Consider the following 27,326-nt stretch of genomic DNA (forward strand, 5'->3'; position numbering starts at 1 on the left):
TCGTTCATTTTTCACTTCCTGGTTTAGCTTGTTTTTAACAGAGGGGGGCGCTCTTGAACCTGTGGCCTTTTAGTTACAGGCCACGTTCCCGTCTTATAGTGGCACCGTCCAACATTTGCCACGCTTCTGATCTTGTATTCCTTTGCTTTGTCGGTGTCGTTTTTGCCACTCTCGAATCTCATGAACGCAGGGGCTCCGCAAAAGGGGGGAAATAAGGGCGATTTTATTTTTTAATATTTAAGATCCAGGGGTGAAGGTGAAGGAAAGAAGCCAAGAGAAGCAGGATGCAGATTTACCTTGTACACAACTCCAAATGTATGCACTATTCAATGAAAGAAACTTACTTGAGTGCCCCATTCGGATCTAACATACTAGGACCCCTTTACCGATATTGTTTGCAAAAAAAAAAAAGTCAGTAGATTTTACGGTTAAAATAAAAGTGATACCATTTTTCCATTTACAGTAATGCACTGTAAAAAGGACTGTAGATTCTACGCTTAAAAAAAAGCCGGGCAACTTAGTACCTAGAATTTTACTGTAAAAGTAAAAGTGGTACCATTTTTCCATTTACAGTAATGCACTGTAAGGACTGTAGATTTTACTGTTAAAAAACAAACAAACTTTCAACTCAGTAACCAGAATTTTCCTGTAAAAATAAAAGTGGTACTCTTTTTCAATTTACAGTAATACACTGTAAAAACAAAAACTGTATAGATTTGACAGTAAAGAGTTGACAGCTCAGTTGCCAGAATTTTAGCATAAAAATAACCATAGCAGAGTTTTTCTATTTACAGTAAAGCACCACAGATTTTACGGTAAAAAAAATAAAACTGGCAGCTCATTTATTGAAATTGTACCGTAAAAACTGGAGTGGTACCAATTTCCATTTACAGTAATGCACAGTATAAACTACTGTAGCTTTTGCAGTATTAAAAAAAAAAAAAAAAAAAAGGCAACTTAGTAATCAAAATTTTTCCGTAAAAATACAAGTGGTACCGTTTTTCCATTTACAATAAGAGACTGTAAAAACGACATATTTTAGTTAAAAAAAAAAAAAAACCTCAGTTATTTTGTAAAAATTATCAGTTTGCGCTGTCAAAACAATCACAGATTTTACAGTAAAAAGGCATCTTAGTCGCCAGAATTTTACTGTAAAACTAAAAATGGTACAGTCTTTCCATTGACAACAATACACTGTAAAAAGAACGGCTGTAGATTTTGAAGTAAATCTTTGGCAGCTCAGTAATAATGGTAAAAATAAAAAATAGTTTTACACTTACAGTAACGCACTGTAATTAAAAACGACCACAGATTTTACGGTATAAAAAAATACCTGTTGACTGAGTCACCAGAATTTTACCGTAAAAGTGGTACGGTTTTCCCATTTACAGTAATGCACTGTAAAAACAACAACCATAGATTTTACAATTTAACATTGGAAAATTGGTTGCCAGAATTATACAAAAATAACACACACAGTTTTTACCATTTACAGTAAAGCTGCAACTGGCAGCTCAGTCACCAAAATTGTACCGTAAAAATAGGAGTGGTACAGATATACCATTTACAGTAATACGCAGTAAAAACAACTGTATATTTCATGGTAAAAAATAAAATAAACAAGGCAACTCAGTAACCAGAATTTTACCATTAAAAAAGGTGGTACATTATTCATTTACAGCAATAGTCTGTAAAAACTTCAGATTTTACGGCAAAAAAAAAAAAGGCCGCTCAGTCGCCAGAATTCTACCGTAAAATTAACAGTGGTACAGTATTTCAATATACAGATACGCACTGTAAAAACCACCACAGATTTTACAATAAAAAAATTAGAAAGAACCTGCGGGCGATTCAATAACCACAATTTTGCCGTGAAAATAAAAGTGGTATTGTTTTTCAAGTTACAGTAATACACTGTCAAAACAACAACTGTAGATTTTACAGTAAAAATTTAGCAGCTCAATTCCGGGAATTTTCCTATCAGATAATAGTACAGTGTTTACACATTTGCAGGACTGCACTAAAAAAAGATTTTACGGCAAGAAAAAAAACAACCTGTATGCTCAATCGCCAGAATTACTCCAGAAAAATAACAACGGTAGCGTTTATCAATTTACAGAAATACACTGTAAAAACAATAAATACAAACTTTACGGTGGAAAAAGGGCTGATCTGTCGCCAGAATTTTATCGTAAAATTAAGTGACACTATTTTTCTAATTACAGTAATTAATACCGCCAGGAATTTTACAGTAAAATTACGTAAAATTAAGTGGCAGTTTTTAAGATTACAGTAACTGAAGCCACAATTAATTTTACAGTAAAATTATGTAAAATCAAGTGGCACTGCTTTTCAAATTACACTAATTAAAAGTACCTTGAATTTTTCAGTGAAATTTTGGCGATTCAGCTGTTTTGTAGAATCAAATCCATGTTTTTTGGGTTTTTTTTTTTTTTTAAGAGTGAAAACGAGGAGCCAGATGAGGAGGTTCGGGCATCTCAGGTCAAGATGCCACCCGAACGCCTCCCGAGGGAGGTGTTTAGGGCACGTCCAACCTGTAGGAGGCCACGGGGAAGACCCAGGACACGTTGGGAAGACTACGTCCCCAGGCTGGCCTGGGAACGCCTCGGGATCCCCTGGGAAGAACTAGACGAAGTGGCTGGGGAGAGAGAAGTCTGGGCTTCCCTGCTTAGGCTGCTGCCCCCGCGACCCGACCTCGGATAAGCGGAAGAAGATGAATGGATGATGATTTCCTGATGAATCATCGGCAACAACAGGAGAAAAAAAACTGAGTCATTTTCAAAACAAAGCCTTTATTGCATCACCTGTGTGTTGTGTGTATCTACAGGCCTATACGTGTTGCCCATGCAAAGTGTGTCTAATGTGGTCGGTTAATACATGAGGATGGACCAACACCGACATGTGCGTCCATGCTACTCCGGAAACCCTCCAAAATAAAAGCCTTAATTCCTCAAGGAATGGGACACATGCAACCATCCTGCAGGGCTCGTGCACGAAGGAGACACGCGTTACAATCGCAAATACAAAAGTATTGTTATCTAAAAAGAAAACTATATGATTTTTTTTTCTGTGGATAAAAAGAAAAATCTATACAAATATTCCAAATAAAAACAAAAAATATAGCCTTCTTGTGGTGTTTTGTACCGTTTTGTTCGGAATTCTGTGTTTTAATGCAAAGATAATCCTGCTTTTGATTGACTCACACAAACTATGACTCTCATGTTGCTAAATAAGATAACCAAAATATTTTGAAAAAACTGTTTAAAGGCCTACTGAAACCCACTACTACCCACCACGCAGTCTGATAGTTTATATATCAATGATGAAATATTAACATTGCAACAGATGCCAATAAGGCCTTTTTAGTTTCCTAAAATGCAATTTAAAATTTCCCTCGAGTTTCTTGTTGAAACGTCGCGGAATGATGACGTGTACGCGTGACGCCACGGACTGTCAGGAAATATTAGCTCAGCACCAGTTACGGCTAAAAGTTGTCTGCTTTAATGGCATAAATACACAGTATTTTGGACACCTGAGTTGCTGAATTTTTTGCAATTTGTTCATTTAATAATGGAGACTATAAAGAACAATGCTGTTGGTTGAAAGCGGTGGATTGCAGCTGTCTTTAGCACCGAGACACAGCCGGTGTTTCTTTGTTTGTTGTGACGCTTTAACACAGAGCGGTCAAGCGAACATGTTTTCTCTACGTCAACCTTCATGTTTTTGGATGGGGAAATTGTGATATATCTCTTACCAGAGAAATCATTGGATTATTTGTCGTCCTGCAGCAGCTGTTTAAAAGGCAGATGTGAGCCTGGGTCCTCGGCTTCTCTCTGAGACACAACGCAGCCATCCGACCTCGAGGTATGTCTTTACAATCTTTAAAATCTCACTAAAACACTATTAAAACAATAAGCATATAAGGGATCTTCTAGAATTATCCTAGTAAATGTGTCTAATTACATCTGAAACGCTCACACTGCCAGAGCCGTCACTTTTTTTTTTCTTTTTTCTAGTCCTTCACTATCAATATCCCAATTCACGAATCTTTCATCCTCGCTCAAATTAATGGGGAAATTGTCACTTTCTCGGTCCGAATTGCTCTTACTGCTTGTGGCTCCCATTAAAAACAATGTGAATATGTGTGGAGCCCTGCAACTCGTGGTGTCACGCGCACATACTTCAAAGGCAGGGTTTTTTCTATCAGCGACCAAAAGTTGCGAGCTTTATTGTCGATGTTCTCTACTAAATCAATGTTCTCTACTAAATCCTTTCAGCGGTATAGCTCGGTTGGTAGAGCGGCCATGCCAGCAACTTGAGGGTTGCAGGTTCAATCCCCGCTTCCGCCATCCTAGTCAATGCTGTTGTGTCCTTGGGCAAGAAACTTTACCCACCTGCTCTCAGTGCCACCCACACTGGTTTAATTGTAACTTATATATTGGGTTTCACAATGTAAAGCGCTTTGAGTCACTTGAGGAAAAAGCGCTATATAAATATAATTCACTTCACTTCACTTCAGCAAAAATATGGCAATATCGCGAAATGATCAAGTATGACACAGAATGGAACTGCTATCCCCGTTTAAATAGGAAAATCTCATTTCAGTTGGCCTTTAGTGATAAAATGTACATGATCTACTATTAGATAATGTACTCATCCATTTATGTTATTATTATCTATTAATATTATTATTATCTACTTATTGTCAATCAAAAGTCAGCATTATTTTTGCAGACAAAATGTTAATAGGATTGAGTGTGTGCTGACAGTTCCATCCACCAGAGGACGCTGTTACCGCATGAGAACGGAAAAAGCTGCTTGTACACATTGTTCGTAGTTTTGAGTGTTGACAGTTGTGTCCACTAGAGGCCGCTGATACCACACAAACTGCGTGTACACGATGTTAATGGGGTTTGCGTGTGTTGACAGTTCTGCACACCATAGGGCGCTGTTACCACTTAAAAAGAAGGAAAAAAATGCTTCTTGTCCTGTTGAGTCGGAGAACGTTTGTGTGGAAGCAGAAAGGGTCTTTTAGGGCTTTGTCACGCCAAATTTCTTACCCCCAACAAAAACCTCCCCCCCGGAAGACATTTGGCGTGACAGCCCCTCTATTGCCTGAAGGAACCCAATGAGGGTGGAAGGACCTTAAAGCAGCCCACACAGCTGCCTATTTTAAAAGCATTATAATTGGCTAATTGTCATTGGTGAAAAATAACGGTGAGGAAAAAATATTATCATTCCAGCATGCTAACCTTTCAAGCTATTTTTGCTTTGCTAATTTTGCAGCTGTAAACCTTAAGAGTCATATAACTTGGTATTATCACGCCCTCATTGGGGTCCTTCAGGCATTAGAGGGGCTGTCATGCCAAATGTCTTCCGGGGGGAAGGTTTTTGTAGTGGGGAAGAAATTTGGTGTGACAGCTTCATGGAGGAGTGCGCGAGGAAGCAAACTTCCGGCACGCGCGCGCGAATGGAGACGTCTCACGTGCATCACAGTGTTTCGTTAACGAGGAGGACTGGTCACGTGACCACACCGGACACGTGCAGAACATGTGGGCGGAGCCTTACAGGATTTAGCTCTTGCCAGACGTTCGATAACCAATGGTTAAAAAAATAATAATAATAATAAACACAAAATACGATGATTTAATCGTTCAATAACACAACAAACAAGCTCCACTTTGAAATGTATATGAATTCTTACAAAAAAAAGTTTTAAATGACCTGTGTCCAACATTTTCCTTGTTTCTAATGATTTGAAAGAAAAAAAAGAAGAAACATGTGAATCCATATTAGATTCCGTCTTTTATCTTGTTTTTTTTGTTTGTTTTTTTAATTCCAACACATACAAAATGACGTTTTATTGGGACTGAGCGAGTGTAGAGTTGATCGAGGAAATCCCTTCCCATGTGTGTGGAGTGAAGGACGAGTACAGGCAGACATGTTATTGTCCTCGATCATCATATTTACAGGACTGTTGAAATGAACATGTCTATGGCTTTGTGCGTACACCTTCCACCTGGACATTTCACACATGGCTTACCGTGACGCGTTTGTTCGTGGCGTGATGCAGAAAGTTGACGATGGCGACAAATGGGAATAATATTCATGCACGGTTGGGTTGTGGGTGCAGGCCCGCTTCTCACCTGGAGTCAAGAGTCTTGACTCAAGACTCTTGTTAAAAAAATAAATAAAATAAAAATCCCAGCATTCCTTGTGGTCCACAAGTTCTCCAGGTACAGAATCGAGCGCTCTTTTCCTGTGCACCTCCCAGGTTATTGCATCAAGGAGAGGACAGAGGATTGTGGGTAATGTCAGCCCTTGAGAGTCCCTGTCAGTAAAGGGGGAGGAGCCCCAGAGAGGGCGGGGACTCCTCACACTGGCTTCTCAGTGACGAGGCGTCGCCCGGATAGAAAATAAATAGATCTGGTGTGCGTGAGGGCGTTGAGGTGGCCACGCCCACTGGCTACTCCATGCCGTTCCTCAGCATCTGATTGGCCGCGATGAGCATGACGCTGATGATGAAGGCCATGGCGAAGGCGCAGATGAGGCTCTTCCTCACACACGTTTGGCGGTTCTTCTTCGACGGGTGGACTAAGAGTCGAGACACAAACACAGCCGCCAGGCCAACGCTGGTGTTTACGCTGTGTCTTTGAATGCACCGCGCCAAAAAATTTCTCCATGGCGACTTTCAACAATCATTCATCACTCACAAACAGGTTAAAGGGGAACATTATCACCAAACCTCTGCAAGCGTCAATATATACCTTGATGTTGCAGAAAAAAGACCATGTATTTTTTTTACCGATTTCCGAACTCTAAATGGGTGAATTTTGGCAAATTAAACGCCTTTCTGTTTATCGGTCTTCTAGCGATGACGTCAGAACGTGACCTCACCGAGGTAACACACCCTCCATTTTCATTTTCACATTACAAACACCGGGTCTCAGATCTTTTATTTTCCGTTTTTTCGACTATTTTTTGGAACCTTGGAGACATCATGCCTCGTCGGTGTGTTGTGGGAGGGTGTAACCACACTAACAGGGAGGGATTCAAGTTGCACCACTGGCAAGAAATCTGCCGCCAGACCCCCATTGAATTTGCCAGAGTGTCTGCACATTTTACCGGCGATGCTAAGACAGACATGGCACAGAGATGTATGGATAACCTGCAGATACATTTGCAACGATTAAGTCAACGAAATCACAAAGGTGAGTTTTGTTGATGTTGTTGACTTATGTGCTAATCAGACATATTTGGTCACGGCATGACTGCCAACTAATCGATGCTAACATGCTACGCTAATCGATGCTGACATGCTATTTACGTTAGCTGTATGTACATTTGAAACTAGATACCCACATTTAATGTGAAACAAACACTTACCAATCGACGGATTTAAGTTGCTCCAGTGTCACAAGATGCGAAAGTCCTGATCGTTTGGTCCGCACATTTTACCGGCGATGCTAATAGGGCAGCCATGCTATGGCCCACTTCATTAGGTACACCCATGCTATGACCGAATAGCGTCAATAGTTATTCGCTCAATAGCTTCAATTTCTTCTTCAATTTCGTTTTCGCTATCTGCCTCCATACATGCGTAATCTGTTGAATCGCTTAAGCCGCTGAAATCCGAGTCTGAATCTGAGCTGATGTCGCTATATCTTGCTGTGGTAACCGCCATGTTGTTTGTATTGGCAGCCCTGTATGACGTCACAGGGAAATGGACAGTCGCATCGCAAATAGCTAAAATCAAGAACTTTAAAGCTTTTTTTAGCGATATTCCGGGAGGTGTAAAATTTTGAAAAAAACTTCGAAAAATAAAACAAGCCACTGGGAACTGATTTTTATTGTTTTTAACCCTTTTGAAATTGTGATAATGTTCCCCTTTAAAGGGCTGTACATTACTCAGGGTATCCTCTTAATTTCATTGGTTGTGGCGCACCACCACGGCAAAATCATAGCCTCTACAGCTTGAAAATTTGGGATTTTAGGTGAAAACAAATTAAAGTAATATAATGTATTTTAACCTCCAGAAGAAGTCACGCACAATCTGACGCTACTTTTAAATTATTTTGCCAATTATATGGTAACAACTGGTCCAATTCCAACAGGTTTTGTGTCTGTGCTTCTTGCTTGCAGACACTCGGTGACGTCACGTTCTGACGTCATCGCTAGAAGACCGATAAACAGAAAGGTGTTTAATTTGCCAAAATTCACCCATTTAGAGTTTGGAAATCGGTTTAAAAAAAAGACATGGTCTTTTTTCTGCAACATCAAGGTATATATTGACGCTTGCACAGGTTTGGTGATAATGTTCCCCTTTAAATTTTGTTCAAAGTGTACATACGTTCACTAAAATATAGACTATTGTTGAGGCGGGAACCCATTATTCATATTTACATTGTTTCTTCTGGAGAAATGAACTTCACTATACAAACTTTTCAATTAAGATATCCCGTTCAAGAACCAATTAAGTTTGTAAATGGAGGTTGTGCTGTAATGCAAAATCATGCAATGACAGATGGTATCCTGTAGAGGGCAACACTCAGCAGCTTCATAACGAGCTCCATCGATGTTGAGGGGAAGATGACATGAAGGTGTTGATGTTGTCTCGCTGCGTTGTTGCCTAGCAACGAGCATCACTCGGCTGAGTGCAGCCCAGTGTCATCAGGACCAAACTTAGGCGGTCTCGAACATGTGTCATCATCGCGGTACTGGACCACAACAATAAATCACCATGATCAGAAAGCACCTTTTTTACCAAAGATGATTAATTAATCTTCATTATTAATCAAATTAATCCCATTAATCGGCAGCAAGCCTGTCATTAATCGGATTAAATTATTTAACCCTATTTTTATGTAGCAGCTAACATCCTCACCTCTCCTCCCTCAGGTGACGCCGTCCTTCAATCAATAAATCAGCAGGTGTGCAGCGACTTTGGCGACCGGAGATTTGACGAGCAACCTCAAATATGTTCTGACAGCTCACGCATGCACACATGCATGCACGCACGCACGCACGCACGCACGCACGCACGCACGCACGCACGCACGCACGCACGCACGCACACACACACACACACACACACACACACACACACACACACACACACACACACACACACACACACACACACACACACACCTGTATTTGTTACCTTCTTGAAACCTGAGAGAAATGCCTTCCTCTTTAGGACCACCCTATATGCATATACAGTATAAAGATGTGTATTTTCAACATTAATAATTTATTATTACTATGCAAATATAAAAACGCTTATTGTTAAAAATGAGTTGGAATTTTACAAGAAAAAGGTCACAATTTCACAAGAAAAACTTTGAATTTTGGCAGTATTGTAATAAGTCATCATTTTACTCAACGCCAGTCAAAATTTTACAAGAAAAACTGAACATTTGTGTAATTATTATGATAAAAGTTGGAATTTTACTCAATAACAGTCACAATTTTACAAGAAAAGCTTAACATTTTGGCAATTTTATGAAACGAGTCGTCATTTTACCCGACAAAAGTCACAATTTAATTAAAAAAACTGTAAAATGTTGGCAATATTGTAATAATAATCGGAATTGTATTTGGCCAAATTATGACAAAAGTCATAATTTTACTCAAAACATTTCACTAATTTACCGGAAGAACAAAATTGGCAATATTGTGACGAAAGTCAGAATTTTTTATGACAAATGTCACCATTTTGCCTTAAAAACTAATAATTTTACATAAAAAAGTAATAATTTTATAAGAAAATATTGCAGTATTACAGAAACAGAAATAATATGAGAAACTGTTCCCAATTTTATAAGAAAAAGTCGACACGTGAGAAAAAACACTGCTTTTAGCCAATGTTTAATTTTTGTAAATATTTTGTTTGTAATTGTTTTTTAATCTTCATTATTTACTTCAAGTTGATGCAGTATGCCTCTATATACATATTTATTGTATTTATTTTGTTATTTCAAATTCTTACACACACTTTTTATTACATATGTTGACCAGAGGGGGAGCACTTCAAATTATTACACACACTTGTTATTTCCTATGTTGACCAGAGGGGGAGCACTTTTACAACCGACACACAGTCAATTTGAAAAATCCCTCCTTTTTGGGACCACAATGGTTTTCCGTACTGGGACCATGAAGCTACTTTTTTCCTTGTTGATGTCTCAAGAAGGGTAGAAATACAAGTATGCTCACACACACACACCCACACACACACACACACTCTCTCTCTCTCTCTCTCTCTCTCTCTCTCTCTCTCTCTCTCTCTTTCTCTTACCTCCTTCAAACTCGGTCTGACAGTTTCCGGCGTTCTCCTTGAGGCTCTCTTCCTCGTTGACGATGATGTTCTCTATGTCCTTCATGGTCAGGTGGTCCCTGAAGGCGTAGAAGAGGACGTGCTTGAGCTCCTCCAGCGTGATCCTCTGCATGTCAAACTGTAAACACACGTTCTTGGTTTTTAGTCACACTAGCGGACTCCTTCAAGGCCAGACAGACTTTGCAGCCACCTGGCAACGCTAAGGTCCCTGCAGGGGAGTCACCTGTGTCAAGTTGTCCTTGCAATGATTCAAACACCACGGCCATTACTTTGTGCCTCAACATGTTTTATTTGTGTCGTCACCGTTTTGAAGTTATTTAAGATCTATTTTCCCATAGCACAAAATAACACAGTTCAACGTGTAATTGACTGCCTGCATGACATCAAAGCCTGGCTTTCAGCTAACTCCCTGAGTCTAAATGAAGACAAAACAGAAGTTATGATGTTCGGTCCAAGTCGCTCTCCCTCTCCCAACGTTGACTTCAGCACTCTGACCCCGTATCTCAGCGACTGTGTCACAAACCTGGAGGTAAAGTGCGACTCAGATTTTAAATTAAAAAAACAAATCAGAAGCGTCGTTCAAAAAAGCTTTTATCAATTACGCAAAATAGCGAAAGTGAAACCGCTTCTATCAGGACATGATCTCAATAAATTAATCCTTGCCTTTATCTCAAATGGTTTAGACTACTGCAATACCCTGAATGTAGGCATTAGCCAGGCCTCCCTCGCCCGCCTGCAGCTCGTGCAGAACTCTGCTGCTTGTCTGTTAACACAGACCCGCAGACGTGAGCACATCACCCCTATATTAGTGTCCCTTCACTGGATCCCTGTGCATTACCAAATCAATTTTAAACTCCTTCTATTTGCTTTTAAATGTCTAAAGAACCTCACACCAACATATCTCTCCGACCTCCTTCAGCCTTACTGCCCCACCCGATCCCTAAGATCAGCTGATTAGCTGCTACTGACGGTCCCTGACACAAGGCTGAAGCTTAGAAGTGACAGAGCTTTCGCCGCTGCTGCTCCCAAGCTCTGGAACGACCTACCTCTGAGTGTTAGACATGCCTCCTCTCTTCCTGTTTTTAAATCTCTCTTAAAAACATACATTTATTCCTTGGCTTTTAACACTGAGTGATATCCATTGTGCAATGGCGCCCCATTATACACCTGCTGTGAACCTGTTTTTATGTTTTATTTATTTATTTATTTATTTTTTATCATGTTCTGTTTGTGTTGTTTGCTTGGTTCTCGTATTATCTTTTAACCTGCCCATTGTACAGCACTTTGGCTACCCCTGTGGTAAATTTTAAATGTGCTTTATAAATAAAGTTGATTTGATTTGTTTTGATTTGAAATACATTTTCTGACTAGTGATGTCATCCACCATGTCTAAATCTTCCAAATTTGTGCCAAAAGTTCGTCCTGTAAACATTTTTTGTCTATATATTATAGTTCAATGGTAATATTTTATAGTTTGTATGTCATTCACTTTTTATGGTTATTTTATTAACATATTACTCATAACCAGCCCACCCACCAGGTCAAAATATCCTTAAACTTGTCCTATTAGTTTGTGTTGTCATGTTTTTGTGAAATTATTTTAGTTTTTATGTTATTAACGTGTTAGTCATGCCCAGCCCCTCATCCCCCCCACTATGTCAAAATCCCCCCAAACATGGCCCATGTGTTTGTGCTGCAAAAATATTTTTGTTTAATATAGTTTTTATGTCACAAACGTAACCCACATTGTCAAAATCTCCCAAAAATGTGTGTTAAATTTGTCCTGTAAATTTTATAATTTTAATGTTAAAATTCACATTTGTATGTTATTATTGTGTTATCACACACACACACACACACACACACACACACACACACACACACACACACACACACACACACACACACACACACACACACACATTGTCAAAATCTCCTCACACAATTTGTTTGTGCTACCAAAAAAAATGTCAACTATAGGTTTTATGTCATTAGGTTTTATAATTTCTATGTCATTAACGTCTTACAGTTATGTTACCTTATTAATATTCATAACCAGCCCCCAGACCTTGTCAACATCTCTTTAAACTTGTCCCAAACGTTTGTGCTGCTTGCCACATTTTTTTGTCTAACTACTACAGTTTTAATGTCATTAAGTATCTTATGTTATTAACGTTTTATAGTTATGTTATTAACATGTTAATATTCATAACAAACCCCCACCCGCACCTTGTCAAAACTATCCCAAACGTTTGTGCTGCATGCCACATTTTGTGGGTCATTATAGTTTTTATGTTAACTTTTGATAGTTTTTATGTTAACATTTATATATTTTTTCCGTTATATTAACGTGTTGTTATACATTACCAGCCCACCACCCCACACCTTGTCCAAATCTCCCCAAATTGTCCCATGTGTTTGTGCTACGAAAAAATGGTCTATAATATTTTTTAAAGGCCTACTGAAATGAAACTGGTGGGGTTCGGAACCTCCAACAAGGTTAAGAACCACTGAACTGTATGTTGAAAATAAGAAAAATATGATTATAGGTATAATATATCGACCTCCGGATTCTGACCCAAATAGTTTTTTGACCAAATTGGATGATTTATTAAATAGTATAAATAATTAAAATCATAATTGTTTTATTCTTGGATATTTTAACGTTACCCGTGACCCAAAAGGGAATAAGCGGTAGGAAATGGATGGATGGATTTTAACATTAATTTAGCTAAAAAATAATGACTGATTGTCACGATGGGGGGGTCGCAGCTCGCTGCGAGGATTGTTTTCCCGGGATGCAATCGGACTAGACCAGTCATGACTTGAAAGTAAATACATGTTTTAATTGATCTATAAAAAGTGAAAACAAAAGGCGCGCACAAGGTGGAGACAAAAATCTTGGCTAAGGAAACAAAAAAAACACTTTGACGTAAACTAAGGACATAAAACAACACACTAAGTTTGGCATAAATAAACAAAAACGTACTTGTAGCATGGACTATGAAATTTCAAGAAAGAGTAAACATGGTATGACGAAGAGTGTGAAAAGATGACGAAACAATGACGCCAGAACGACCAACTGAAAAACCAGGTTTAAATAATAATGACATGATGGAATCAGGTGCGTGAGTCCAACACGTGAGGCAGGTGAATCTAATGGGTTGCAATGGTGACAAAACAAGGGAGTGAAAAAACAGGAAGCAATAGAGTCTTAAACAAAACAGAACACAACTAAACAAAACATGATCACAAGACATGACAGACATGGAAAATTACTTTTTAAATGATCTGTATTATTTGTAATTTTCCCCAACAATTTATACATATACTAGAGACAGAAACCTCCTAATCCATCATTGACAATATTGTCATCCATCCATCCATTTTCTACCGCTTGTTCTTTTTGTGGTCGCGGGGCTGCTGGAACCTATCTCAGATACATTCGGGCGGAAGTCAGCGTACACCCTGGACAAGTCGCCAACTCATCGCAGGACCAACACAGATAGACAGACAACATTCACACAGTCGGGCCAATTCAGTGTTGCCAATCATCCTATCCCCAGGTGAATGTTTCTGGAGGTGGGAGGAAGCCGGAGTACCCAAAGGGAACCCACGCAGTCGCGCGGAGAACATGCAAACTCCGCATAAACACTCAAAATGCTCGCTTTGATTCAGGTGTAAAACTGTCAGACATTTCTGATCACTTTCCTATTGGTCTCTTCATCGATCTTGAACTAAAATCTGGGGCTCAACACAACAAACTTCCTTCTAAAAGGAAAGTAAAAGTATAATCAAAAATATACTTACGTAGATTGTCTGAAAATCTTAGGCACAAAACATGGGATTCTGTCAATTGCTGTACACAGTAACTCCGGAAGAGGCCTATAATGCTTTTAGCAATGAAAAAACTAATAGTGTTAACACTAAGATATCAGAGAAGAATATCAAAAACGATGTAGAAGTGCAAAACGTGTGGCTCACTTAGGGCATAATGAAGTCAATCAATAAGAAAAATAATCTTTATAAATGCTACATCAAAAGTCCAACCAAGGAAAATAAAAACAATTACACTAAATACAAAAATAAACTAACCAGTGTCTTACGAAGTAATTGTATTAAGGCTTCTTGGGAAAGTTTGACTGGCAACACTAAATTGGCCCTAGTGTGGGAATGTGAATGAGAATGTTGTCTTTCTATCTGTGTTGGCCTTGCGGTGAGGTGGCAACTTGTCCAGGGTGTAACCCGCCTTCCGCCTGATTGTAGCTGAGATAGGCTCCAGAACCCCCCGCGACCCCGAAAGGGATAAGAGGTAGAAAATGGATGGATGGTAATCAAAAGCAATGCCGGGACGTATTAAATAGTGTGCTCAGCCCGGGTAAAAAATACAACGTCCTTTATGACAGCAAAATCAAACTAAATGAACATCCCAAAGACGTCGATCTTGCCACCGGTTTTAACAATTACTTTACTTCTATAGGTAAAAACGCTTTCAAAAAACATAACCCCCCAAAAGGGAACAGCATACCGAAATTACCTCAAAGGTAACTATTTAAACTAATTTTTACTTACACCTTCTAATAAATCAGAAGTCATTAAAATTATTATGAACCTGAAAAGTTCCCATGATGCAGGTGTGGATGGTGTGTGTAGTAAAATTGTCAAATTCATCATACAAGAAATTGTGGTTCCGCTTGAATATCGTATAAATCTATTTCTGTTCCATGGAGTGGTACCTAAAATGACTAAGATTGCAAAAATTATACCAATTAACAAAGCTGGTGATAAAAACACCTTGCACGTTAATAACAGAAACAATATATAAATGTTAACATAAAAACTATCAAAAGTTAACATGAAAACTATAATAGACAAAACAATGTGGCATGCAGCACAAACATTTGGGACAATTTTGACAAGTTGGGGGTGCTAGTTATAACGTAAAACGTTAATAACAAAAACAATTATACTTAATAATACTAAAAATAATAATGGATTAGATTTATATCGCGCTTTTTCTATTATTAAATACTCAAAGCGCTCTCAGAGAAGTGGGAACCCATCATTCATTCACACCTGGTGGTGGTAAGCTACATTTGTAGCCACAGCTGCCCTGGAGTAGACTGACGGAAGCATGGCTGCCAGTTTGCGCCTACGGCCCCTCCGACCACCACCAATCACTCATTCATCATTCATTCACCAGTGTGAGCGGCACCAGGGGCAAGGGTGAACTGTCCTGCCCAAGGACACAACGGCACCGATTTGGATGTCAATAGGCGGGGAGCGAACCTGCAACCCTCAGGTTTCTGGCACGGCCGCTCTACCCACTACGCCATGCCGTGACATTAAAACTATAGTAGTTAGACTAAGCGAATACCTGGATAAACTAAATATAGTCATCCCATGCCAATATGGTGTCAGGAAGAAGAATACCACCTGTATGGCAATCCTTGATCTAATTGAAAAAATCCATGATGCTGTTGATAATGGTGAGTGTGGAATCAGTGTTTTCCTTGATTTATCAAAAGCATTTGATACCAATGACTTGGAAATTTAAATGGGTGGCATTCAGTTGGTTCACAGGTTATTTATTTGAAAGGGAGCACAATGTGCAAATTAATAACAGCAAATCTCCAAGTAAAATTATAACGTGGAATTCCACAAGGCTCCATATTGAGACCACTTCTTTTTCTACTATATATAAATGAATTTGTGAACCCATTAATTATTTTTCACAAAGTAATTTTTGCCCATGACACAAATGTATTCATGTCACACACAAATCCTGAAAGCCTTCAGGCTATTGTTAATAGTGAATTAGTTAAGGTAGATAATTAGTTCAAATTTAATAAATCATCCTTAAATATAAATAAAACAAACTTTGTTATATTTCATTAAAATAGAAGCCGAAAAGCTTTGATAGGATACTGATTAAAATAAGTGGTATAGCAACTGAGAGGGTTGAGACTTGAGAGCACTAAATTCCTTGGTGCATATATAGATGGATTTATACATTTCAAAAGCCATATTAAATAATTTATGAATAAATTATCTAAATACGTCGGTCTACTCTCTACATTGACACACTTTCGTCCTCTTAACGGTCTCCTAATTCTGTATCGGACGTTATTTGAACCACATATAAACTATTGCAAGGTCGTATGGTGTAACACATATCCCAGTTATCTTAAAAAACTTGAGATTCTTCAGAAGAAAGTCATACGTGTTATATCATGGGCAAACTTTAATGCTCCCTCAAATCCTCTTTTTTATGGGTAAAATCTTCTGAAGTTTACAGAGTGCAACAGATTCCACAGTGCTTGTATTATGTATAACGTAGTATACGGATTAAATTCTCGACTCTGCCAGCTCATTCCAGTGTCAACTACTTCTCGTAGATATAAACCTAGAAGTAAACCTTTATTGAAAGGGAAACATCGTCATCTAAAGTGTACAAGATTTATTATAGCCTGTAGAGGCCCGATGATCTGGAATAAGATTGATAGCTCTATAAAAGAATCACATTCTTTAAACATTTTTAAAAAGCGTCTTAAGCCAAATTTATTGCAAAGTTACGCTTAGTACATTTAGCACACCCCTTATGGTTGAGGAATTTGCATTAGTCGCATAATATTGTTCTTGACCTCTGTATGTATGACATTTTTGCAGATCTTCAAAATGCAACCTTTTAATCAAACTTGAATAATAGGATTTTGAGACTGATTTGGACGATTTAAAGATTCATTTTTTATTTATAAATGAAATTGTAAATGGGTATTTGGTGGGTACATTTGAAATGTATTATATCGTATTTTGTATATTATATGAGGATGTATATTTGTAAAATGTGGGTCCCTGTCCATAAGCTGTGTGCTTCTAGGGATAAACTTTTTGTAGAACGTACTCTGATATTAACAAAATAAACAATAATGTAATGCAAAATTATGTCCGTCTGTAAATAAATAAACAAATAGAAAAGTAACGGCACAAACTGGATTGTTTACATCACAAAGAAAGGCAGTGTTATTAGAATACTTGCACTAAGGGCAGCCTCACATAGGTGAGGGAGGTCAGGGGTCGATTCATACTTTAATAAACTGTCTGCCCGCAGGCGACGTCACAGTGGCGTCAGATAAGAGCAAAATATGAAAGATTTATTCCGACTGTCCTCTAGCAGCCAGCGACCTTTACGGTGCAAATGGCGATGGAGGCGTCTGAGAGGGGCAGTCGGTGTGAAAAGACAGGATACCATCATAAGAACATTTGGGCCTTTCATTACAGCATGAGGGGTTTCTGAGCAGGTGTGAAATGAATGATTACTTCCTGCTTGCGGCTTCCTGTCCACTCATCGAGCGGAAATAAGCTAACCCAGTGAAATTAGCCACACATGCTCGATATTGGCAGGAAAAACTCCATCACGCCGTCTGGTAAATCAGCATCAGGCAAAGAGCAGAGTTATCAATAGCCAATTAGCGTCAGAGTGATTCATCATCACAGCCATTAAGCCGAGGGTCACGCAGCTCGTTAACAAGCAGATCGATGCTTGCAGGAGAGAGAGGCCGTGATGAGGGAGTCTGCCAAAGTCTCGACCAAATCTTCATCAAACATTTATGTGTTTCCTTGTAAACATTACTGCACACTACGTGCTAACAACCCCGCTCTAACCAGTATATGCAACCATCAATCCTTCAATCCATTCAAACAAAGAATATTCTGTCCATACGATTCATGTGTAACTAATAAATGTAAAGGTAAAACCAGTTAAATTGAAGTTAAAAGATGGACAAAGAAGGTAAAAGGTAATAAAAGAAGAAAAAACAAAAGGTACATGGAAGGTAAAACAAGGTAAAAAGAAGCTAACGGTAGTAAACTGAAGGTAAAAGCAGGTAAATAAGGGTAAAAGAAGGACTATATAAAGTAAAAAAGGTAAATACAAGGTATAAGAAGGTAAATAGAAAGTAAAAGTAGTACATAAAAAGGTAAATATAGGGTAAAACAAAGTAAATTAAAGGTAAAAGTAATAACACAGGGTAAAACTAAAGTAAAAGTACTACATAAAATGTAAAAAAAAGGTAAATATAAGGCAAAGAAAAGGTAAATTGAATGTAAAAATAATCAAAAGTACAAATAATAGATGGAAATAGAAGTAAATTAAGGTAAAAGAAGGTGAAAAAATGTATTTGGAAGATAAAACAAGGTACTGTAAAAAGAAGGTAAAAAGTAAATGTTAGAAAAATTGTGTGTAAATTATCAAAAAACTTTCCGCTCTCTGAGTTTCCATTGAACAGATGAAAGCTGTCCTTGTTCGACCAAGCAAAGTCTTGGAAAATTCCACTGTGTACGTTGGAATGACACGGGAGGGGGTTATCTTTTGTCCTCAAACACCTGCCGAAGCTGAATCCAGGACAAGCCCAAGCCCGAGGCATTTTTTCTTTTGTCTTCAATGTGACAGAAAATATTGACTGTTAGCTTACATACACCCCATTTCTGTTGTGACATGTGTGGTTGCATAAACATTGAATATCTAAATAAAAGAAGAGACGTAAACCTTTTTCGTCAGAGCGTGGTGCAGAACTGTACAAAGTGTACACTGGCCATGTCTTTCCTCAGATCTGAGTCCAAATTTAATTCTGTCTCTGTTTGATTCTTTGCCTTTGGTCTTGTTTAATATATGTAATCAGTGTTTGAACCTGACATCTTCTTGGTCCTTCGCGCCGGATTCCAACACGTCTGACGATTCCAGCAAGAGTGAGTGAAACCAGAAAGACCACGGCATCCAAATCCTGATAGAGGAACTGCTTTTACTTAATTTTGGCTGGAATTGAAAGACTGACGGAAAACCAAGGACAAGAGGGAGGAACTCAGAGTTCAGTGAGTACGTTTTAAATTACAAAGAAAGAGCGTGTGACTGACGGTTACGACGGATAGAAAAACCCTGTAAATCCTAGGCTCTAACAGGTAAAAAGGCCAATAAGACGGGTGACGGAGCCCGCAAAAGGAAAAACATATATAATAATAATAAAAATTCCGGGAATTTAACATTGAAAATAAGCTAAGAATTTCAATTCTAAAACTGAAGAGGCCAATATACTGAAGGTAAACGGAAGCGCGAAAACTGAAACATCCGTGATAGCCATAAACAAACATACTGGAGGGCGGCGGAGTCCATAATGAATTAAAAAATCCGTAAACCAATATCCTGAGGGACGAAGGAGTCCAAAACGCAGACCTGAAATGGGCTTTTCAGAAAACTGAAATTTTTCCGTGAAAAACAATAATCTGGAGGGCAGCGGAGTCCACATTAAAAATTAAAATATATGCGCTGATCAATGTACTGAAATTTGTGAATGTGAGAGTGTGTGGGAGTAATCGCCATTAGGCTATCACTCCATATTAAAGTTGTGAGAAGTAAATAGTGGGTTATTGTGGAATAATTATTCAAGACACCTCCACTGTGGAATAATCTCTAGTAGAAGTGACGTGTACCACAATAATATATTTTAACCACTATCTTACACCGTGACAACAGTAATCCTTATAAGTGCGGCCCTCTAGGGGACGAGGGATTACTCCAAATTGATTAAAATGGGGAAAAGACATAGTAAAAATAAACCTTTAGATGAACTAAAATGTAAAGATTGGAAAGTAATCAAAAACAGGATCCTGATAGAATCAAATGTTTAAATATATGGATAAAAGATTACAAATTTGAGGGACAATCAAAAACAACCAAATTAGTAGAACTTAGAGGCGCCATAAAATCAAAAACAAAAGGCAAGCTTAAAAAGATGAAGGAAGAAGGAGATGAGGATGTAGAATTTTGGCTAAAAGAGAGAAGGGAGAGAGAGAGAGAGTAAGGGGGGGTAAGAAGGTGTTATATTGCAGAAAAGAAGATGATAAGAATGGGCACTGCAACAGGCAGAAAAGAGAGACAGAGGAAAAAGTAGATATAAGATGGTTAAAAAAGGCACATTGGAAGAATATATAAACCATGCACTCACACGTATGGTGTGGAAAGAAGGCCAGATGGTCATACTTAAGGTTGTCTTGTACACAAGATAAAGGAGGATTACAATTACCAAACTTGTTACATTATTATATCTCCTTCGGTTGTGAACAAGCAAGCCACTTATTTCATTCTTCTGCAGATAAAGACTGGATCAACATAGAAAAACATATATTAATGAATTTGAACATTGATGTGGGGGGTTTATATTATATTTAAAAAATACCTAACGAATTGAGGCAGAGCCCATTAGAAGCCACCCTTGACATTCTAAAACTGTGTCAGAAAATACTAGGAATCAACACAATGACATCTGTAAATCAACCGCTTTGGTACAATCCTAATATAATAATTAATAAAAATGTGGTTAAATAGACAACATGGAAAGACAGAGATATTACTATAACTCATCATGTTAATAATAAAAACTATTTTTAACCCTTCAATGATTTATCCATCCATCCATCCATCCATCATTCTGCTTATCCGAGGTCAGGTCGCAGGGGCAGCAGCCTAAGCAGGGAAGCCTATACTTCCCTCTCCCCAGCCACTTTGTCTAACTCTTCCCGGGGGATCCCGAGAAGTTCCCAGGCCAGCCGGGAGACGTAGTCTTCCCAATGTGTCCTGGGTCTTCCCTGTGGCCTCCTACCGGTTGGACGTGCCCTAAACACCTCCCTAGGGAGGCGTTCGGGTGGCATCCTGACCAGATGCCCGAACAACCTCATCTGGCTTCAACGTTCATTGATTTAGTTGATCAATATAATGTACCCAGAAATAATTTTTTACATTTTATCTCTTTAAAACATGCTGTAAATAAATGCATATCCTCTGAAAGTATGTCTTTAAATAGTTATGAACTGGAAGATGCACTGTTTAATTAAGATACATTTACAAAATTAATAACACTATTTTATGGTATAATAAATGAACACCACACTAGAAATGCTAATGATGGATGTGTTCGGAAATGGATGATGGACTTAAAACATTTTAGATGAAAGAGACATATCATGGAATAATATTTGGAAAAATGCCAATAAGCCCTTTGGAAACATTAAAGATAAACTGACTCAATTTAAGATATTGAATATATTGTATTTTACATCTTCTCAGCTGTTTAAAATTGGTGTAGTAGATAGCAAGTACGAAGTGTCAGGCAGCTGAGGGAACTCTTGTTCATTTATTGTGGGAATGTCAGAGAATAAAAGAGTTCTGGTTGAAAACAACAAATTAACCAATCACATTTCTTAATATAAACATCCCAATGACACTGCAAACTTGTATTCTTGGGGATCTCCATCAATTTAGTAACGTGTCATCAAAGAGTCAAAATGCATTTCTTTCAATATGCATAACCACAAAACGGGTAATATTAAAAACATGGGTAGAGGTCCAACTCATACTGACTGGTATACACAAGCTATGGAGATGATATCAGTAGAAAAAACTGCATTTGGCTTAGATAATAATGAGTCATATATTGGAATATGGGATCCATTATTGAAATTTGTTTTAAGTATTAAATGAACCAAAATATGGCTTATTATATCTTTGTGTGGGCTTCACGGTGGCAGAAGGGTTAGTGCGTCTGCCTCACAATACGAAGTTCCTGCAGTCCTGGGTTCAAATCCAGGCTCGGGATCTTTCTGTGTGGAGTTTGCATGTTCTCCCCGTGAATGCGTGGGTTCCCTCTGGGTACTCCAGCTTCCTCCCACTTCCAAAGACATGCACCTGGGGATAGGTTAATTGGCAACACTAAATTGGGCCTAGTGTGTGAATGTGAGTGTGAATGTTGTCTGTCTATCTGTGTTGGCCCTGCGATGAGGTGGCGACTTGTCCAGGGTGTACCCTGCCTTCCGCCCGATTGTAGCTGAGATAGGCGCCAGGGCCCACCGCGACCCCTAAAGGGAATAAGCGGTAGGAAATGGATGGATGGATGGATATCTTTGTGTAAAATATTATGCGATGCAATGCATTGTTCTTTTTTTTAAATTATTTTTTGTATTCACGTTTTTAATGATAATATCAGTGAGGGATTTTTAATCACTGCTATTTTGAAATTTTTGGTAGTATTGATAATATTAATTTTTGTTTCACTACTTTTAGATTGTACCGTGTCATGTTTGTGTGTCCTCAATTGCTCTGTTTATTGCTATTCTGAATGTTGCTGGGTCAGGTTTGGTTTTGGAATTTGATTGCATTATTATGTATTGTTTTGTTGGATTGATTAATACATTCATTAAAAAAATAAATACAAATTAAAAAATAAAATAAACCATGCACTCCATGCGGAAAAAGTAGTGAAAAAGAAAAAGAAAATAGAAGACAGCCACAATAACAACAGCGGTTACACCCTACTGCGTGTTGGCGTTGTGGCAGAAAAGGACATTTTGCAAGAGACTGTCTTGAGAAAAATAAATAAAAATTAAAGTAACTCAGCATGACTGTTAAAAGACGACACCAATTAGTCATGTTGTCAGCGTATGCCATTGGTGGTTAAGATTGCTGCAAACTTGTTTGTTTGTTTGTTTGTTTGTTAGTGTGTGTTTAAGTGTGTATATTTCCAGGTACAAATTGTGTAAAAACCCCTGAGGTTCAAATAAAAATAAAAATAGGTTAAAATAAAAATAGGTTAAAATTAAATTAAAAAAAGGAGAAAATCTTAAAGTGCTAAAGTGAGATAAAAGTAAAAATAGATGAAGAAATGAGAAGAAATCAATAAGAAGATTTAATGCAAAATAGAATAAACTAATGCGTACGACAGAGATAATGTGGGGGTATTGAAATAAGATATGAAGAAAATGTAGACTGAAGATATGCATCAATCCATCAACCAATGATTATTTCTATAGTCCTAAATCACTAGTGTCTCAAAGGGCTGCACAAACCACAAGACAAAACATCAACGACATCCTCGGTAGAGCCCACATAAGGGCAAGGAAAACTCACACCCAGTGGGACGTCGGTGACAATGATGACTATGAGAAAACCTTGGAGAGGACCGCATATGTGGGCAACCCCCCACGCCCCCCTCTAGGGGACCGAAAGCAATGGATGTCGAGCGGGTCTAACATGATACTGTGAAAGTTCAATCCAAAGTGAATCCAACACAGTAGCGAGAGTCCCGTCCATAGTGGAGCTAACAGGTAACCACCCCAAGCGGAGGCGGATCAGCAGTGCGGAGATGTCCCCAGCCGATACACAGGCGAGCGGTCCATCCTGGGTCCCGACTCTGGACAGCCAGTACTTCATCCATGTTTACCGGACCGGACCCCCTCCACAAGGGAGAGTGGGAGAGAGGAGAAAAAGAACAGAAACGGCAGATCAACTGGTCTAAAAAGGGAGTCTATTTAAAGGCTAGAGTATACAAATGAGTTTTAAGGTGAGACATAAATGCTTCTACTGAGGTTGTATCTCGAACTGTTACCGGGAGGGCATTCCAGAGTACTGGAGCCTGAACGGAAAACGCTCTATAGCCCGCAGATTTTTTTGGGCTCTGGGAATCACTAATAAGCCGGAATCCTTTGAACGCAAATTTCTTGCCGGGACACATGGTACAATACAATCGGCAAGATAGGCTGGAGCTAGACCGTGTAGTATTTTATACGTAAGTAGTAAAACCTTAAAGTCACATCTTAAGTGCACAGGAAGCCAGTGCAGGTGAGCCAGTATAGGCGTAAAATGATCAAACTTTTTTGTTCTTGTCAAAAGTCTAGCAGCCGCATTTTGTACCAACTGTAATCTTTTAATGCTAGACATGGGGAGACCCGAAAATAATACGTTACAGTAATCGAGGCGAGACGAAACAAACGCATGGATAATGATCTCAGCGTCATTAGTGGACAAAATGGAGCGAATTTTAGCGATATTACAGAGATAAAAAGAAGGCCGTTTTAGTAACGCTTTTAATGTGTGACTCAAAGGAGAGAGTTGGGTCGAAGATAATACCCTGATTCTTTACCGAGTCGCCTTGTTTAATTGTTTGGTTGTCACATGTTAAAGTTGTATTATTAAATAGAGGTCGGTGTCTAGCAGGACCGATAATCAGCATTTCCGTTTTTTTGGAATTGAGTTGCAAAAAGTTAGCGGATGTCATCAGTGTTTGAACCTGACAGTAAATAAAAGCTAAATCAAATTTTAAAGAAGGTAAATAGAATGTAAAAGTTAAATAGCATGTAAATAAAAAGGAATATAGAAGGTAAAATAAGGTAAATACAATGTAAAAGAGGGTCAAGAAAAGGTAATTAAAAAAGTTAAAAAGAAGGACTATAGAAGGTAAATAAAAGGTAAGAGAAGTCAAATAGAATGTAGAAAAAGGTAAACGAAAGGTAAATAAAAATTAAAAAAGGAATACAAAAAGTAAAACAAAGTAAAATAAAGTAAATAGAAGGTAAAACAGGGAATATAAAAGGTTAAAAAAGGTAAAATATGGTCAAAAAAGGAAATTAAAGGTAATAAAGGTTATGGTAAGTAGAAAAAATATATCGTTACAGCAGAATTGTGTGTTTTTGTCTGACTATAATGGGGATTAAGAAATAATTTTATGACCTTGAGTTTGAGTTTATTTCGAACATGCAAGCATACAACATGATACATAACAATTTACAGTTTCTCTTTTCAACATGTTCAAAAAAGTAGGAAGAAGCTAAGCTTATTTAATCCTACCCCTTTTCCTTAACATAACAGTTTCTAAAACTTTTGTTCACTTCCTGTTTTCAATTTATTCACAATATACTCCATAAGTAATAACAATAAAAATAGATAAATAAATAATAATTGGTGAAGTAAGTTATATTTCATACAATAAGATAAGTAAGATTATTTTGAGAATGAAAGAATGGATGGATGGATGAATTCAGAATGTTTATCATAATTCTTCTTGTTTGTACTTTGTACACACTTTAAGTTTGAAGAGTTTCTTGAAGTGTATCACATTAGTACATTGTTTGATTGCTTTGCTTCATCAATTCCATGATTTAATTCCACATACTGATATACTGAAGGTCTTAAGAGTTGTACGTTCTCTTAGATGATGTTTCTCCTTTTCTTTTTTAGACTAATTGTTGTATATTATGTATCAGTATTAACATTGATATGATCAATACTGCCCCTGCAACTACTTGGTATTAGATCCATACCCACACTGCAAAAACTGAAATCTAGCTAAGATTAAATATCTCAAATAAGGGTAATATTTGCTTATTTTCTGTCTGATAAGATAATTCTTCTCACTAAGCAGATGTTATGCTAGAGTGTTTTACTTGTTTTAAGGGTTTTGGTCCTTAATGATCTCAGTAAGATATTACAGCTTGTTGGTGAGATTTTATGACCTATATTGAGTAAAACATGCTTGAAACTAGAATATCAACTGTTGCAAAGCTGTGTCATCAACACTCAAGAATATAAAATTACTTTTTTTAAATAATAATTTCTTATTTCAAGCATGTAAAAAAAATCATGACTTTGACACAAGTGTGTCTCATATTAAAACAGATTACCACCAAATGGACTTTGCTGTTTTATTTTCAACGAAACAATAGAAAATAGGTACTCATATCGTAGTACAGTTGTTATTAGTGAGAATATACTTATTTTAAGGTATTTTTGGGTTCATTGAGGTTAGCTAATATTACTTATTTTGGAAAGCCGTTACAAGCCCAATTTTCTTGTTCTGATTGGCATATCATTTTTGCTTGGTTCAAATAAAAGACCCCTAATTTTTGTTTGTTTTTTCTTGTTTTTGAACACTGACAGTGCAAATTTGTAGTATCGCCCGAAACTACTGTAAAATACACTATATTGCCAAAAGTATTTGGCCACCCAGCCAAATGATCAAAATCAAGTGTCCTAATCACTTGGCCCGGCCACAGGTGTATAAAATCAAGCACTTAGGCATGGAGACTGTTTCTACAAACATTTGTGAAAGAGTAGGCCGCTCTCAGGAGCTCAGGGATTTCCTGCGTGGAACGGTCATAGGATGCCACTTGGGCAACAAACCCAGTCATGAAATGTCCTCGCTTCTAAATATTCCAAAGTCAACTGTGGGCTTTGTTATAAGAAAATGGAAGAGTTGGGGAACAACAGCAACTCAGCCACAAAGTGGTAGGCCACGTAAACTGACAGAGAGGGGTCAGCGGAGGCTGAAGCACATAGTGCAAAGAGGTCATCGACTTTCTGTTGCTACAGAGCTCCAAACCTCATGTGACCTTCCAATTAGCCCATGTACAGTACGCAGAGAGCTTCATGGAATGGGTTGCTATGGCCAAGCAGCTGCATCCAAGCCATACATTCCCAAGTCCAATGCAAAGCGTGGGAAGCAGTGGTGTAAAGCACATTACCACTGGACTCTAGAGCAGTGGAGACACGTTCTCTGGAGTGATGAATCACGCCTTTCCATCTGGCAATCTGATGGACAAGTCTGGGTTTGGAGGTTGCCAGGAGAACGGCACATTTCGGACTGCATTGTGCCGAGTGTAAGATTTGGTGGAGGAGGAATTATGGTGTGGGGTTGCTTTTCAGGAGTTGAGCTTGGCCCCTTAGTTCCAGTGAAATGAATTTTGAATGCACCAGGATACCGAAATATTTTGGACAATTCTATGCTCCCAACCTTGTGGGAACATTTTGAAGCGGGCCCCTTCATCTTCCAACATGACTGTGCGCCAGTGCACAAAGCAAGGTCCATAAAGACATGTATGATAAAGTATGGTGTGGATGAACTTGACTGGCCTGCACAGAGTCCTGACCAGAACCCGATAGAACACCTTTGGGATGAATTAGAACGGAGACTGTGAGCCAGGCCTTCTCGACCAACATCAGTGTGTGACCTCACCAATGCGCTTTTGAAATAATGGTGGAAAATTCCTATAAACACACCCCGCAACCTTGTGGACAGCCTTCCCAGAAGAGTTGAAGCTGTAATAGCTGCAAAAGGTGGACTGAAATCATATTGAACCCTATTGG

General features: G+C 38.3%; 1 protein-coding gene across 2 annotated transcripts in view; it reads right to left on the reverse strand.

Annotated features, from left to right (window-relative positions):
• Nucleotides 1-5,395: 5,395 nt before the first annotated feature.
• The window catches only part of caln1 (calneuron 1), a 73,031-nt gene continuing 51,100 nt past the window's right edge, over nucleotides 5,396-27,326 (reverse strand). For both annotated transcript variants that reach the window (XM_061877639.1, XM_061877636.1), the window contains exons 5-6: nucleotides 10,322-10,478; nucleotides 5,396-6,615 (exon numbers count right to left, since the gene is read on the reverse strand). In XM_061877639.1, the coding sequence (XP_061733623.1) occupies nucleotides 6,488-6,615; nucleotides 10,322-10,478 (285 nt within the window). In that variant the 3' untranslated portion in view covers nucleotides 5,396-6,487. The remainder of the gene's footprint in view (nucleotides 6,616-10,321; nucleotides 10,479-27,326) is intronic.

This window comes from Nerophis ophidion, linkage group LG18 (assembly GCF_033978795.1).
Source record: "Nerophis ophidion isolate RoL-2023_Sa linkage group LG18, RoL_Noph_v1.0, whole genome shotgun sequence".
In the NCBI taxonomy this organism is placed as follows: domain Eukaryota; kingdom Metazoa; phylum Chordata; class Actinopteri; order Syngnathiformes; family Syngnathidae; genus Nerophis; species Nerophis ophidion.